Source organism: Antedon mediterranea, chromosome 7, assembly GCF_964355755.1.
Source record: "Antedon mediterranea chromosome 7, ecAntMedi1.1, whole genome shotgun sequence".
Taxonomy (NCBI): Eukaryota; Metazoa; Echinodermata; class Crinoidea; order Comatulida; family Antedonidae; genus Antedon; species Antedon mediterranea.
In genome coordinates, this window is record NC_092676.1 from 20,173,876 (window position 1) to 20,191,280 (window position 17,405).

The window sequence follows — 17,405 nt, forward strand, 5'->3', positions numbered from 1 at the left end:
TTAAATGTATTTAACATTTCTGCAATACCTTAAATCAGTGAAGAAAAATGATTTTAGACACAATCAATCCACACATTAGAACTGGTTGAGTGTAGTCTACTACTGTAGCCTATTAAAACGTTACGTCATTCTGTTCTATCACTAATTATAAATACCATATTAAATATTATCAATACAAAATTCCACACTAAAATCATTAAAAACAAATCAAAAAGTATATTACCGTACTGTATTGTGATAAAACAGTTCAGGCTGTATGCGTACCAACCGGAAGCGCGAACCGGAAAAGCGTATTGTTACGCGAGCAAAGTAGGTCAAGTTCGGAAATACGCGAAGGTTACGCGCACACGCACGCGCTCCATGGATTATAAAAACAATGATACGGGAAATTCCCTTTTATTATTTTTACTACTGTATAATAGTTAATACCATAGTCAATTAAATTAAATAGAAATAAGAATCTAATTAAATCCAAATTAATTGAAATTCATGAAATATTTCTGATATAAAATTTATATTTAAAATAATTTTAAAATAGAAAATTAAATTAAAGTACAATTGTTTTCTTTAAAATTTTCTTATAACTGGCACCCGGGCTAAATTAATTCACATAGGCCCTAATAATAATAGGCCTACAGCTACACTATTTTTTTTATCACGATTTAATTACACAATTGAATTTATACTCAGTCAAAATGGAGCCTTACTTCATATAGTGCTAGTGATATAATAGTATGTGAGATAATGAAATAAATGTTTTCTTTTACAAATGCATGTTTACAGTAGGCCTATAATATTAATTTCTAGCAAATAGTAGTTCATACCACTTTTTCCCGCCGTGAAATCAGTGACCATTCGTACTTCAGTAGCAAAATTCTGCGAAAACAAAATCGTTCCCCACCCAATAACAAAGGTAGGCCATTTAATGCAATCAGCCAATCAAAAACGTGTATACAATTATGTCATTTGCCGTTGACCAATCAGCATTGTCTCTTTAAATGCCACTAACCTTTTGTCCTATCTAACGGTCGTAGTAGATTCCATTTTTACTATCATGGACCTGTCTGTTGAAAATAATAGTCTCCGATTCTTTATTCGTTTTGCTATGAGAATGAGCTGGAATTTATAATCAAGTTTATTGAAATAATCTGAATTATATTGTGCAGCTGTTGGTAGGTGGAAGTTATTATAATATCATATGGATTTGTAGAAATTTGACGTAGTAATTTAACGTGTTCTGTTTACACTCGCTGGGAAATTTTGAAAAAAAATACTCCCGACTACTCACTCAGCTGTTTCCGAATCCAGGCCCCCTACGTACTGTACGCGAATATTCAAAATGGAGTATTATGATTCTCAAATGAGCGATGTTTTTGACGCTGAGGTAAGGACTGAAATGGATCAAATATTAAATTCAGCTCAGTTAAATTCTACATCAGCAACCACAGAACTTCATTTTAATGGAACGGTGGATTCTGTTGTTGATCTATGCAACTCAAATGATGTTGGAAGCGACTCAACGGAACTGATCAACTTTTCTTGGTTGCAAAACGGAATAAACGGTTCTTCAAACAGTTTAGATTTCTCGCAGCTTTCTTCGGCCATCGATACCCATAATTTATTAGTAAATCCACAAACAGGTTCGCCTATATCTCTGGATTTTCTTGTAGCTCAACAACAACAGCAGCAACAACAACAACAACAATCCCAACCACAACAACAGCAGCATCAAACTGTACGCAGTGCATTGGAAGCACAGAATTATGCTCAGCAACAAGCAAGTCAACAAATTCTCAACAGCCAAGTTCCTTATCAACTACAGCAACATTTTATTCAAAATTCAAACATTCATGTTATCCAAAACGGCACGGTGCAAACCGTGAAGCATACAAAGATCGAACCGCAACCCTCGGATATAAATTCACAAGAAAAAGTGTATCCAAAACCAGCATATTCGTACAGTTGTTTGATAACTATGGCACTAAAAAATAGTAAAACCGGATGTTTACCCGTTAGTGAAATATATGCATTTATGTGGTGAGTATTTACCTTTAATTTTTTTTTTCTGTTTTACATTGTTTAAATGAAATATAACTTGTTGAAAATTGTATTTATCATTGTATCTAATTATTATTTTATTCGTTCATTTGACATGAAGTAGGCGTAAAGTAAAACTCTCACAATATTAATGATATATTTTCATTTTGAAAAATGTTGCATCCAATTTGTTTTCAGCTCCCAAAATCTGACCCATTCTTTGGTTAAGTTTGGGGAAAGATACCTGGAATACCCTGATGATGACATTGAGTGACACATCCTAAAATCAATACATAAAATATGTTAGTGATGTGTGTCATCCAAACTGAATTACAATTTTGTCATGAAAAATATTAAAATTTCAAATTACCAAATTTTAATATAGCAAAATTTTAAATTTTTAACCATAACACCCTCTATTTTCAACAATGAAAAAAAGGGAATTCCCCTAATTTATTCTTGTTTAACCGATCAGGATCTGGTTGGATAAGTTTTAGCACCCATAAATTCATGACTGGTTTATTATAACTATAAATACTGTGTAGAGAGGTTTAGATTTAAATGGTCATCTTTTAATTAAATTGTGATCAGGAAGCAATATCAATTTATTAATAACCACACCCCTCACAATCAATTTACTATGAAATGAAATATGAATTATTAATAATTCAGTACATAATAGATAATAAAAAAAAATATTGATTAATATTTGATTTTTTCTTACAGTGAGAATTTTCCTTACTTTAAAACAGCACCTGATGGATGGAAGGTTTGTACTTAAATTTCATTTTAATTTTTTTTTAATATGAATTAATTTAGCTTCAATCAATTATTAATTACATATTACTTGACAGTATATTGAGGGTCTATTTCTATTGAAAAATACCATTTATAAAAAGATTGCATTGCAGCTCAAAATTGATCCACAGAAACCGTTTTTAATCCCGTATTTAATGATTAATTGGGGTTTCACTCGATACTTTTTATGTGGACCCATTTCTGTTGGCAAAAAAATATTGTTCTTTTAAAATACGGTACTGTATTTAAATGAAATGCGCCCTTGTTATTTTTTTTTTTTTGAAATAGTGTTTTTAACAAAAACTCTCACTTTAGTATTTTGCTTATGTTTTTCAACATTGTGATTTTGTTTCCTTGAAGTTGTGAAAATATTTTCTATGAAATGGGATTGCGTTTAAAATATTACCAAACCTAACAATTAAAGATACTAAACAAATTGCAGTACACATTTAACAACAAAAGATCACTTAAATTTTGTCATACTAATAACATCTGCATGTTCCACCCATCTAAAAATGTCATCTTACACCCCCACACCCTACACATATTAGTACGTCGACGTGGACTGTATACCACCCTCCCTCCCCCAATCCCCTTTCAAAACAAATTTAAAACATATAGTACTTCAAATAGGATCATAAAATTAGTATAAAAAGGATTTTATTTAAATTACAGTAAGTTCAATCAATTTTTAACACGCTGTAACTACTTTGAAAAACATTTTGTACTGAAAATAATTTTTTTTTTAATTGGTTAAAAAAATATTGACAACAATGACATGTTCTTCAGGACAAGTGTACAAATATAGTGATGTATGAGGTATTGAATTGTTGGCAATGTAAACAATAGTAATGCGTGTTAATAAAGTCATTAACCCAATTAGCCAGGAGCTGATGTAAAGGCTGTACTATTAAAGGTCAATTCTTGCATCTGTCTAGTTATTTATTTATTGACACTTTCTTGACAATAATATTTCTGCTTGTTCTGAGTAAATTTAAGTAATACATTAACTGTATACATTTTATAGAAACAAATTAAATAATAAATATTCTGTGTACCTGAGTATTTATAGTAAGATTACTAGTTTGTTTGTTCATAACAAAGCATGTGCAAATGCACCCTTGTTTTCTTGAAATTATAGTTTAAATTTAATAATTAATATTTAATAATATTTAATGTTTTTCTAAAATTTTTGGCTGACAATTTACAACCACCCAATCCCAGTAGCTTTGTTAGGGATGCAAAGGGACCTCTATAAAAAGTAGTACTTTAATAATTCATAAAATTGTTTATTTTGATATTGTTTTCATAATACATTTATTACAGTATATGGATTTTATTACAAATATGGATTTATTCAAACTTTATCCATCTTATAAACCCAACAGTATTCGCCATGTCTCTCTCTTCAATATATATATACTATAAATACACCCTTCTTAATGAATTATTTTGAGTAGTAACGGAAATAGACAAATATACTACATTGAACACAATCTAGAATTACATATTGTATTTAGGGAAATGAAAATTATATGCTGGAACATAGCCATGACTACTGAAAACTGTTAACGATCAAAATAGAATAAATGAAACAAATAATATCTGAAAATGTAAGTAATTTATATTAATTCATATTTACTTGGAACATTTTCATTTAAATAATTTGATTAATCTGAATTTAAAAATAGAAAATACTTACAATAGTATCGTGGTTACAAATTATTAATTTTAATTAAAATTGACAGTACTATTAATTAATCTATTTGACATTGTTTATTTAAATTCAGATAAATTATGGCTCATTATAAACTAACAGTAACTCCTTAAAGTTTTCATTCACAATATTATTATAATTTCTTTGATTAATAACTTGGTTTTAAACATTTAATCTTAGTATCATATTTGTAGAGGAAAAATATTAAAATTATTAGCATAAACTTGATTACTATAATAATTTGGTAGTTGGACTAAAGTACATTATGTGAAATTGAGAGGAAATCCTTGTGTCAACTTTATTCGCAATGACATTGTGTTGTCAACAATAGCCATATAAAATGGATCAATTAATGTGGAAATGTCTTATCAATATTCCATGCATATGCCATATTTTTTTATTATTGTATGTAGTAGTAATTTCCTTATAGACATGTCATAAAAATAAATGTTATCTGATATTAATATGCCTGGGCAGGTATATTGAGAAAATTGCTGATTAAAAAACAATTAAAACCATGATAGACTTTCAATTGGTAATAATGTGTCATTATTGACTGATTGGTTCCACCCACAAATAAGTCTTTGTCGTAAAATTACTAATTTTAACCACTCCTTCCCTGCCCTAATTTTCTTTTATTCTTAACTCATCTACATCTCTTAACAATAGATGATTCAACCCTTTGTTCACTGGCCTATGGAATGTTCCACTGACTGAAGGTTGGAAAACAAAAAAAAACCTATAATTATATCAATCACCTTTGACCTAATCCAGGTGCCTGTTGCTGATTGGTCAAATCCCATGTGAGCTATGACTCATTTAATGATATCATGCAAATATAGCTTTCTGATTGGTTGAAATGTATTCTTCCATAATAACACCTGCTCCTATTATTTTGTTATTGATCTATATTTGTGTTCATTGATCCGTATCATGTGTAGTAAAAAATAGTAAAACAAGTGCATTGTCGTCGTCGTCGTTGTACAGTAGTATAATTATGTAGATTAAGGTCTGCATGATTCATGAAAAAGTCATAGCAAATTCATTAATTATGATAATGTATAAAAAATAAGAATCTATAATATAATGGAAATGAAGGCATTTTTTGGTACAATACATGCAACTTATGTTTTGTATTAAAATGACTAAAAGTTATTATTTAAGTTATGATTTTAAATGTATATTTTTTGATTATTTACCTATTACGGTATATGTATAAATAATAAAATAAAAACAGTAATTTAAAATATATATAATAAGTCTGCTCTAAGCAGGGATAGGTCTAGGGGTGGGGTTAAAACAATTAAGGAATGGATAATTAAATAAAACAGTACATAACATACTACTATTGTTTAAATATCCAGATGATTTCTTGGGGAAGTTCAGCTGGGTGGAAGGCCTTAATATAAACTTGAAACTTTAGGTGGATGATTGCTCCTACAGTACTTTGCTGAATATTTGTCACACTATCATTTTACCCTGAACTAAGCCTAGTGCATTATGGAAGTTGGTGTAATTTGCCCTAACCTACCGGAAACAGAGAGTATGGTGGGTTTGTTAACCCAGAACATATCATTATTATAGAAAACATATCAGTTATGAAAAATGATAAAACCAGGTGTGAATAGGACGATCTATTGAGTTTAACCAACCAGAAAACATGCATCAATATTTAACAAGGGAATTGAATATAGCATCGATTATTCAACATTGTTCTTATTTATTGATTTTATGATAATTCTAATTATTACCTCACAAACAATTAATTATTGAAGATGAATTATAAAAATAGAAAATTAATTGTGACTATAATTATGATGAATTATTATTTTAATAATAAATTAATTAATAAAATATAATATAAGCCTCTAGGATGTTCTGTGAGAAGTTGAAAATGATAATATCACTAATTTGTGGGAAAAATAGCTAAAGCCTGAGACATTAAATTAATTTGTTTCTATTACTAAATGCATAAAAGTAGGGCAGTCCGATTAAATTTCATAACAAAGTGCGACTCTCTAAATAAAAGTTGTAGTAGGATGCTTATTGTGATAACAGTGTTTATAAAAACTTTTAGGCCCTCCGGCATTTGGCCTTGTACAGCAATACTGACCATCAGGAGTGTGCCTTCCATTCATATACAACAATTCATTCAATATTCATTGAGTTTTATTACCATTGACTATTGTGAAACTTTATGAATGGACTGTTATTAATTGAGGTTATTCCATTTAATAATGGGGAAAACAAACCTTCAATGAATATTTAATAGACTGGGTTGAAGAAATTGGGTAATCCCACCATGATATAGAGCTTCTTAAATTGCTCTATCTATCTGACCAATGACACAAACTTACTAAACAAAATTACATCAATAATATTAATAAATTGTCGTTTGTTTTTCCTTCAGAATTCTGTAAGACATAATTTGTCCCTCAATAAATGTTTTGCCAAGATTGAGAAACCACAAAGCAGCTCAGGTTCCAGTAGAAAGGGGTGTCTATGGGCCTTGAATCCAGATAAGGTTGCCAAGATGGAGGAAGAGGTGTCAAAATGGACCAAGAAAGATCCAGCTGGAATCCGTCGTGCCATGGCCTGTCCAGGTTAGTTTACACTTTAACCTTAACAGTAACTTTGAAGTCCCACTGAATAATTCCCTCTTATTATGGACCAATTGCCTGTGTTTGAGTTAAGCACAAAATCTTAGCACTTGATTCTGAAAAAAGACCAACCCTATATCCATTCCATCCCAGTTCAAAACTTTTTACAGGGCTTTTTTTATGATTTCCTCCAAAGTGGCTCAATCCCACACTGGACTTTAAATGAAGAAGTTACATATCTGTGGCCGATTCTTCTTAAATTATATGAAGGTACATAGTTGTAATTGTTTAACATTGTTAATTAGTTTTTTGACTACTAAATTGTTGAACTTCTTGTCTTTATAGAGGATCTACCTAGCATAGAAAATGGAACGAAAGGTCTTCCCGGCGCTTCTCCTAATAAGCCTAAACTAATGTCCAAACCAAGAAATAACAGCAGTGATACGGTCATAATGTCCACTCCTGAACTGACCACTACGTGTGCTCCAGCCATAACGACTCTTGCCAATGACTATTTGACCACGGACATTCTGTCTTTGGATACTCATTTGGATCTTGGATATAATGTAAGTTTATCCTTTATTATTTACTTGTTATAAACTTCTTTAAGTACACTCTATTCTCAATAGTAATATCAGGGGTATACATTTTCATCCATTTCAGATTGGATATTAAAATGTAAAGGCTAGTTTTATTAGAATTAAACAGCATTACTTGTTACTTGTAGATATAAGATTAGCAGCATATGATGGGTTAGTTATATCTACTAAATAATAGTAATATCAGGGATGTAACATTTTCATTCATTTACACTGTTTTTAGTCTCGTAAATCACACAAGCATATTAGTGTTGGGCTACTATACCACCTATTTATGCCCAGTTCCAGTTACAATTTTTTTCTATGTTTTCACAACCCTAAAATATAGACAATATTCAATGCTGAAATGTATTATATTAACAATACATTTATTTTTTAATGATGTTACAGGACAACATCTTGGACAACATGAACTACGACACATTGAGCATGGAACTGCCAGTAACGTCAGCGTACCCCGTCAGTCTAACCGCCGCCTTCCTCGATGCATCCCCGGTCAAGGACAGTTCACATGGTCTACATAGTGGACTCGACTCACAGTATTCATTCAGTAGCCCTAGTAGGCCATCGGTCACTGCTTACATGTGACAATGAAGGCACTGGTCTAATTGAGGACCAATAATTTAACCAAAGAATCTCTGATTACCAACTCAAAATCGGACTCATGCAAACATATTTAGGTTTAGCTTTGGTTTTAAGAAACAGAACAATCGGAAGATTTTATTTCTTTTTGGTTCTCAAATGTACAGTAAATCACGTTGTTACATTTTATCATTTAAAGCACTGTCCCTTTTCTTGTTTGTTTGAGTAATAATAAAAACTATAAATAACAAATACTTTTATTCAGTAAAGATACTGTTGGTTTCAAATATTTCACCATCAAATATTAAGGCTCCCTAAACCAGATGCCAAACCAGAAATTCTCTAAAAATCAGACTTCAAGAAAAACCAGAAAATGTTGTATAACCAGATGCCCAGCAAACTGAAAAATCTACAAGCATAACAACAGAATTAACAAAAGTGAGAAAATATTCCAAAACCATATTATTTTACAATCAGAAAACATTCTGAAATGAAATGAGACTTTCTGAAAAGTAAAGATATCGAAATGAAAAGCATATTTATTTCAGAACCAGCTGAAACATGTCTGGTTTGTTGGGAAATTTTCTTGTTTTTTCTGCTAAATTAGTCTTTCCTCAATTTTGAGACTGAGATATTTTAAAGACAAATCAAACTGAAAATAAGTATATTTTTGTAGAAGACGACTGTGGGAAAGGACAGATGGGATATTAAAGGATAGTTTATACTAGATTTTAACAGCATTACTTAACTTACTAGATAAGAAAAACAGAATATGCTAGGTTTAGTTAACTTTTCAAATACTGCTCAAATACAAAATTAATATTGCAATAAATATAAGTGTTTATATTTAGTTTTCCTACAAAATACCTTGTAAATAATCACAATTTGAATCATTTTTAGCATTTAACAATCTTTCAAAACATTCCTTAGACAGTGACATGACAGAGGGGTCCAAGGTATGTTGTAAGGGCTACATCATTCATGCTACAGTACCTGAATATATCATCTGTGTTAAAACTAAACATCTCTACACCTACGGCAACTGTCCTGTGCTTCCTAATGCTCTATCAAACTAGGTTGAAAAAAAAGTTTTATTTGTCCAAATATGGTGGTGATCACCAAAAGATGGTAGTGATATGACATCATATCTATATATGGGCATGTCACATAAAGTTTCATAGTGTAGACAGATCTTAAGGCCTTTTGTTATACCACTCTATGGCGTGGTACATAAAGGATCCCCTTTATAACGGTTACATCGTTTAGGCCATCAGTTAAATTGGCTGGCTATAAACGATAAATATTCTTCATTATTACAGTGTGGCCCATGAGCAGGGTGTCCCTTTTCACCAAAAATATTACCCTGGACCCTTTGTTGTACCACTGTGACAGTGGGTGTGTTTAATACAGTGATTGGTTGGGACCTGAACAGCACCCTTTTGTAATTAGCAAATTGGATAGTACTACGTGTATATCATCTATGCAGTTTGGTATAGAATTTTGTGAATTCAGAAAACCTGTACAGGTATTGTACAGTTTTCAGGTACCCTCAAATTGTTGATAATTGAAAATTACAGTACAAGAAAATAACTAAATCAAATTTACTAGTATTTTAATTTATAATGAAATCTGTATTCTTACCTGTCATACTTGTACCAATAATTAACTTAATAATATTTATTAAGCTGATTCTTCAATAATTAACTTAATATTTATTAAGGTGATTCTTGGTTGCCTGTTGGCATTAATTCTGTTCTGTATAAACTGTAATTTCAGGCTATTTAAATCCATTTTCCCAACATAAGTAAAATTTTATGTTTTATGTTTGCATTAAAATTACTTGAATAAAAACAATTGTATAATAAATAATAAAATTGTTATTTTGTTATTCATACTGTATACCATAGTCACAGATAATCTTAAAATAGAATTTATTATAAGAATACATACTTTGAACAAATCTATGGTACTCAGGATGCAAGAAGTATGTTAATAATATAAAATATAATGATTTATATTTGTGTGTGAGTGATAACTGTAAATATTGTAGACATGCTGTAAATAATAAATTAGAGTGCATACAAATCTATTGTAATAACATGATTATATAGTCACTCTAACTACAAATCTAAGATGTGTGTAGGTAAATATTGATTCATTATGTATTATAAATCATAAGTGGTAATAATTCATATTTCTTTATTCAATGAGTTATGACATGTTGCAGTGTTGCTCATCAAAGCAGAAGATATGATTTTTACATAGATTTTAAATATTCGGTAAATATCAATATGGATCAAAATATTATTGTGAACACAGTTGATACAGCGAAGGAATATAAGGTTTGGAAAAAATATTTTATTTCATTTGTTGACACTTTGAACGCTTATGCCATAATCTTATGAAAAATGAAGAGTTGCTGACCCCCAAATGTTCCCCCTCGCCAAGCAGGTTCCCCCCCCCCCCCACCCTTGCCCGTTCCAATTATAATAAATATATATTGTACTAAATGCTTTATTGAACTGTACATACAAAACTAATACCATAATAGATAAATCTATTTTATATTTGACATGTATATAGAACTTTTATACATGTCAAATATATTTTACAATTATTACTACCTTATTGCTACATTAGAATGGGATTTCTGTATTGAAATGTTCTTCCACATTTCAGCTATTTTAGTATATATCCATTGTATGGTAATAGAAATATATTAATGGTAGTAAAGAGTGGAAGGTGAAACATATAGCACATTATGTATTTTAATATTGCACATAATAAAACATGAAACAGTACACATATTTGGTGCTTTGATACATAGTATTCAAAATCTTGTTACTTTTCCTTGAAATACATATTTTTGATGTAAATTATTAAAATTACTAGGTGTATGAATTAGAGGTCGTGTGACATGAATATTGGGTTATACCTCAAATAATTGGTAAAAACATTATAATGTTGAGTGCTAATATATTGGATGAAATATTACAATATTTTATATGCTTTTTATAACACTTTATTTATGTTTTTTGTTGTAAATTACCATTGAGGTTTTTGTGATAAAAGTACATTTTTAATGACTAATTTTGAAAGTTTTGTGAATCTTGAATAAATAATGTATTGTGGAATTCTCACAATTTTTGTGAAAAATAGTTAGGTAGACATATCACAGAATTTTTGAAAAATGAAAGAACAAAATTTAATCATGTTTTAATAAGTATCTAAGATTATGACATTGCCGCCAGTTTTAAAATTTGTACAAATATTTTTTTTATACAAAATAAAATAATGAATTCCTAATATTATATAGATTATTGACAATGAAATAAAAAAAATGTATTAGGAAGATTTAAAGTAAATTAAATATGTATTTTTAGGGTTTTTGTGTCACCGGTCTTTCTGAGAGGATGACAGTGTTTGTTAGGCTTACAATCCACTGGGACTGGTCTCTGATGGGTACAGTCTTAATTTGTGGCAATGTACACAATATCTACAGCATATAATGCATTTAATGTTCAGTATTATACTTAAGACAATTTGTTTACTCTTATTAATCAAATTCTGTAGATTCAGTGTATGGTCTAGGATTAAGATACTATCTTGATACCATCTAAATCCTAGACCAAAATGAAGACTTCCCATAGTACGTTAGTAGAAAGCTCTAATACCATGTTAATAGCTAAAATGCTGCCCACATTTTACGATCATAACTCAAACAGTATACTTTATTTTGATGATGTAATTGTTCGTACTATATCAAAATTGTCATTTAAACTGCTATGTTAATTTCTGAAACGCCTTTAACATTATATTACCGTAATGTATTTAATTCTGTTATGTGTTCTTTTGTACTATTTGTATGTAGATTGTAATATTCAGTAATTGATAAGTCCAGACAAGTTGACTCAATGTATACAATTTTTTTTATCTTAGATTTTGTTGTATATGATCATTGTGTATAGTTATAAATGAAGCATTTGATGTAGAACTGTTGTTTTTTATACGTGCCGCATGGGATGCAACTTTTATAGATCATTCTCATATGTTTTTTTTCTACCTTGAGATCATGAAGGAAACAAATAAAAATCATATTTCTGCTTCAAAAAGTAATTGTTTTTTTTTTTGCGGTTACCAATTAGCATATTTGATTGGGACGTTTCAGCGAAAATACCAGGTTTTCCCCAATTTGTTTTAACGGATTCTGATAAAAACAGAAAGACAATTCATGCAGCAACTAGACAACGTCAAGCTAGGCCTATAGCTAGCGTACGATGTTTGTACGTTACTACTGTTTACCAGCTAGGCCTACAAAACTGAATTAAAAGATTAAAGACTGTCCAGGAGAGGACATTTGAAGCGAGCTACTTAGGTAGTGCATTGTTTCTCTTTTTATCATAATTTAACATAAACATACATTTAAGACAAGGAATGACCTGGTTTAATGTTTTTAAAGTAATATATATGCATTATTTTTACAAAACATCTACAATTATAGAGAATGGGGCTTCAACATTAACTATTCAAATGAAGTACCACCACAAGTAAAAATTGTGGGTGGGGTTACTGACTTAATACACCATACTGCTTATAAATAACCAAGTAAAATCTCCCCAGGAAATCCATTGAATTATAGTTCTGAGATGGAAATTCCACATAGCTAGTTCCACTGAATTAGTTATAGTGGGTTGGGAATTCCACTAAACTAGTTAGGTGGAAATTGCAATTCCAATGAAAACAATGTACAGGTGCTCTTGCAAAAAAAAAATAGTATAAAAATTTGTCTTGTTTACAATCCATTTAATAAATATTCTTTGTAACACAGAAATACTACAAAGATATGAACTATGTATCAAACACCTAATACAACTCTCATGCTGTACATCTACTGGAGTTATCTAGGAGGACGGCCAGGTGCGGGCAAAAAAATTCTATTGATCATACATTCCAATTCATAGTTGCACACATTTTGTAAATAGAGAGGCATTTTAAAAAGCTATGAAAAATAAACGGTGTGGTAAAAAATGTTATCTGATGACTAAATATAGGTAATATAATAATACATTTCTGACATTTTTATTCAACTTCAGATTTTTATTTTCAAGCTATAGCAAAAATTATCCACCGTATATCCACCATCTTTTTTCACCGTCTAGGGAGTCACCAGACATGTTATTACATTAGGTTAACTACCTAACTACTGATAAAAAGTCTTCCTGGTTTTTATGGAAGAATTTTGCCAAATTTTGTATTTGACCATATTAAGTGAAATTCATGTTTTTTCGTCTCGATTTCTGTTACAAATATTTTATTTATGTACAATTATAAATCAAATATTAAATTTAAAATTCATGCCTGTACCTGGGCTTTAAGTTAAAATGAAAATAGAATACATAACATGAAGATGGTGTGGAAAACAATACAACTATTATAAATATATGGTATATAAATAAAGGAAGTATATGATATATCAGTGACTTTAGTAAAACAAAAATTAACAATGCAAGATTTAAATGTAGAATAAATATAGGAAAAATATAAATGTTATTATATAACAAAGGACAAAGATAATGTCAACAAAAAAATTGGAAATCATCATGTCTATATATGGGAACATCACATTTTGTTGTCGCATAACGTTTGATAGTATAGTAAAAAAAGTTACTAAATAATGTATACTATATGAACAATATATGGAAGATGATTGTTATAATCCTGTAGTATATTATATAATAATGGAAGATATAATAATGCACCAATATGATAGTAAACACACTCTTTTAATAAATAATATATGGTATGATATAATAAAATTATTGTAGAAATAAATACCAAAGAGGTAGAAGATATAGCAACCTTTTTGAAATCTACTGTATATTATCTGAGGCAACAATCGTCTCAGATATTAAATAATTACTTAATGTACAATCAAGGGAAAATAGGGACTCCACTTGTTTTGTGCGTTGTTACATTATCTTCATCTGAACTGTACAGTGATGAGTTCTCCTTTCGTTTCATCTTCATTCTGTTTTACGCCAATTCGACGTTCCTGCGACTTCGGTATTTTTGACCAATCTATTGTCGAGTATTGCATCACTGAACGCCTCAATGCACGGTCACCTTTGGAGGTGTCGCTAAGGTCATCTTCACTAAAATAAAATTTATATTAATTTAGTCTTTGATAATTATGTGGGATAATAAGTAATGTTTATAATCATCTAGCCTAATATTTATAAATAAAATAAATATACTCAAATATAAAGATTTCAAATCGTAGTCAACAACAATTAGTATTATAGTTAAGCTAGCAAAACTATCTTGTAAGATAAAAACACAACAAATTACACTGCAAGATATGTACAGTGTATAAAGGTTTAGAAAATATACTTTGATTTGAAAAAATCACAAATAGAAATACTACTACTTTTACTAACAATTTTTCACGATTATCCCATGTTTCATTATGCAAAATGTTCATTCCGCTGTGTGATGACAAGCCTGTGTTAGCCTGGGGTCTTGGAGGGCCTAGAGGCCATCGGCGTCCAAATGAGATGGTGTCTAGAAGAGCTTGACGATCTTGGTTGTAGTACTGAACTGCAGTATCACGCTCTTGTTTCAACACCTCTGAAAGATAAACAAATGGAAATATTTTCTGGAAAAGTATTCATTGCCAAACTGCGTCAGATCTAAAAGGCCCACCCTTAAATCTACTATAGACACAATTTCTCTTATACATAGCTCTGTCTACAGTATCAAACTTTATGTGATTGAAGAACTTTGATTCATAGCAAAAAGTGTGATGTGCCCATATATGGACATGATGATGTCATATCACTACCATATTTTGTCAAATCACTACCATATTTGGGCACATCACACTTTTTGTCAAACTAGTTTGATAGTGTAGACATACCTTTATTGATATTATTGAACCCTATATGCTATGAATCAACATTCTTAATTTTTTTTCTTATGAAGATATAATTTTGACTTACCGGTTCTATCAAGGAGTTGTAGAGATGGGACATAATGTATAACATAAAATCTGTATTCAGGCTCTTGTGCAACAGGGTTTCCAGACAAATCTACAATAAACAATATAAGACATATTGTATTACTTAAAAATATATGGATAGGATATGGTACTTAACTTAATGTAAAACCCCACATACATTTCTATGTCTTCAATTTAAGCTTTCCACAAGAGGAATTAATATTGAAAAAGCGCTACAGTGATAAATTAGCATGTAAAAGTGTTGTAACTTGGTACGATTTTCGCAAATATTTATGTTCTGCTTGTTAGTGTTACATTTGGTATGTACAGTACGTAATTGTGTATTATGAAGTTTGTCTATATACAGTATACAAAGTTCACCAAGTATGTTATCTACAATGAGGTTTATTTAACAAACAAGTTTATTTACTTGATTGTGCATGTATCCAATCATTGATGCCTTAATGTTAATGTGAATTTATATAGTGCTTTTATCAATCAGTAGATTGTCCCAAAAAAAGATTTGATTACAATGAACTAAAAAGGTGGGGTTTTAAAGAGTTTTGAAAAGTTTGATAGAAGTTGATGCTTAAATGGAATTGGGAAGATTGTTATACAGTTTATGAGTTACAACTGTAAAGATTCTTCAGGCGACTAGGTGGAACAAAATGTATAACCAAATGTACTGGTAGTCAACCTAAGAGATCTTTCAAAGACTGACGTCTATTTAAACTTATTCGTTCTAAAGCTATGTCTACACTATCAAACTAGTTTGACCAAAAAAGTGCCCAAATATGGTAGTGATATCCCAAATATACAAATATGGATATGATATTATCATGTCCATATATGAGCACATAACATTTTTTTGTCACATAAAGTTTGATAATGTAGACAGAGCTTTATTATTTAGCTGCAACTCACTTAACACTCTGAGGTTCTGCATTGCCTTGAATTCCTTCACAGTCTGTTCTAACTTTGTCAACTGGTTGTTCTGCATCATAATGGTGTGAAGGCATGTCAGATGTCCTAGAGCACCATTGATATCAACAAGTTCATTGTCCTGCAGGTACAGTTCAGTCATATGGTAGTTTTTAGTTAGACAGGTGATGTGACGTAACCGATTACCATTCAACCATAAGTATTTCAGATTCTTGAATTGTGATAAGTCACCATCTTTAGCTAACTTCCTAGATGTACAGAAGAAATTATGTGTGTTAATTTTCAGGTTTTTTTTTTAAGATACAGTAAATACATTTTAAATTAAACTTTATTTCAGGTACAATAAGTAATCACTTTTATTTCAGTAGTAATCAGTTTTGAAATACTTATACATTTTACAATATGTTGGACTGTAGAATAAATGAAAAATAATAACTATATTTGTGTATGATGTTATTATAAATTACCTATTAGCCATATAGAGCTGTGTGACATCCTGGTCTTTTCGTATGCCCTGTGACCTCATTTGCTCCTCTATCACCTGTAATAAATATCAACAAATAATTATTTGACATTTTAAATTTATTTATTATTATAAAATGTCATTTAATTACTACTTATTTAGGCTAGCTACTATACTACTATGGTACAGCACTAGACCAGGGCCTAGGCCTATTAGTAAATAGGCCTGCTAGTCTATGACCATTATTATAAACAATACTAAGACTACCTAGGCCTAGCTAGTAGTAGTAGGTTCGCTAGTACTCTACGTAGTAGGCCCGCATCTGTACCTGGGTTGGTAACTATGCTTAATAATTGTGTAGGGGTCTAGATTTATTTTACAGTATTATTATGGTCTCTGCTCTAATTCAATGCTTAAAATATATACAGAAATTGCATTACCTTTTCAACTTCCGCCATGATTGCCACACGGCGTTAGTAAAGTCTTTCAATCAAATTATTACATTTTAAATCACGAAAATCACAGCAAGAAAATCGTTTGTTGTCTGTTGCTTGACAGCGTGCAAACAATAACAAAGTTTTGTAGAGGGCGCTATAATGATTTTGTCTAACTTTTTGATGTCGTTTACAATAATTATTAACGAAAAATATAGTCAAACATTCTTTTAAAT

General features: G+C 30.3%; 2 protein-coding genes across 2 annotated transcripts; one reads left to right on the forward strand and one right to left on the reverse strand.

Annotated features, from left to right (window-relative positions):
• Window positions 1-1,055: 1,055 nt before the first annotated feature.
• Window positions 1,056-8,881, forward strand: LOC140055672 (uncharacterized). Its single transcript, XM_072101038.1, has 5 exons — window positions 1,056-2,037; window positions 2,764-2,806; window positions 6,963-7,155; window positions 7,498-7,718; window positions 8,142-8,881. Exons 1-5 carry the CDS (start codon window positions 1,340-1,342, stop codon window positions 8,337-8,339), a joined length of 1,353 nt encoding a protein of 450 aa, XP_071957139.1. The 5' UTR covers window positions 1,056-1,339; the 3' UTR covers window positions 8,340-8,881.
• Window positions 8,882-12,039: 3,158 nt separating this feature from the next.
• LOC140054112 (leucine-rich repeat-containing protein 72-like) lies at window positions 12,040-17,315 on the reverse strand. The gene is made up of 6 exons (XM_072098987.1): window positions 17,176-17,315; window positions 16,740-16,813; window positions 16,255-16,520; window positions 15,332-15,421; window positions 14,771-14,960; window positions 12,040-14,485 (listed from the first exon to the last, which is right to left on the reverse strand). The coding sequence occupies exons 1-6, from the start codon at window positions 17,191-17,193 to the stop codon at window positions 14,314-14,316; spliced, it is 810 nt and encodes a 269-aa protein (XP_071955088.1). The 5' UTR covers window positions 17,194-17,315; the 3' UTR covers window positions 12,040-14,313.
• Between the last annotated feature and the right edge of the window lie 90 nt (window positions 17,316-17,405).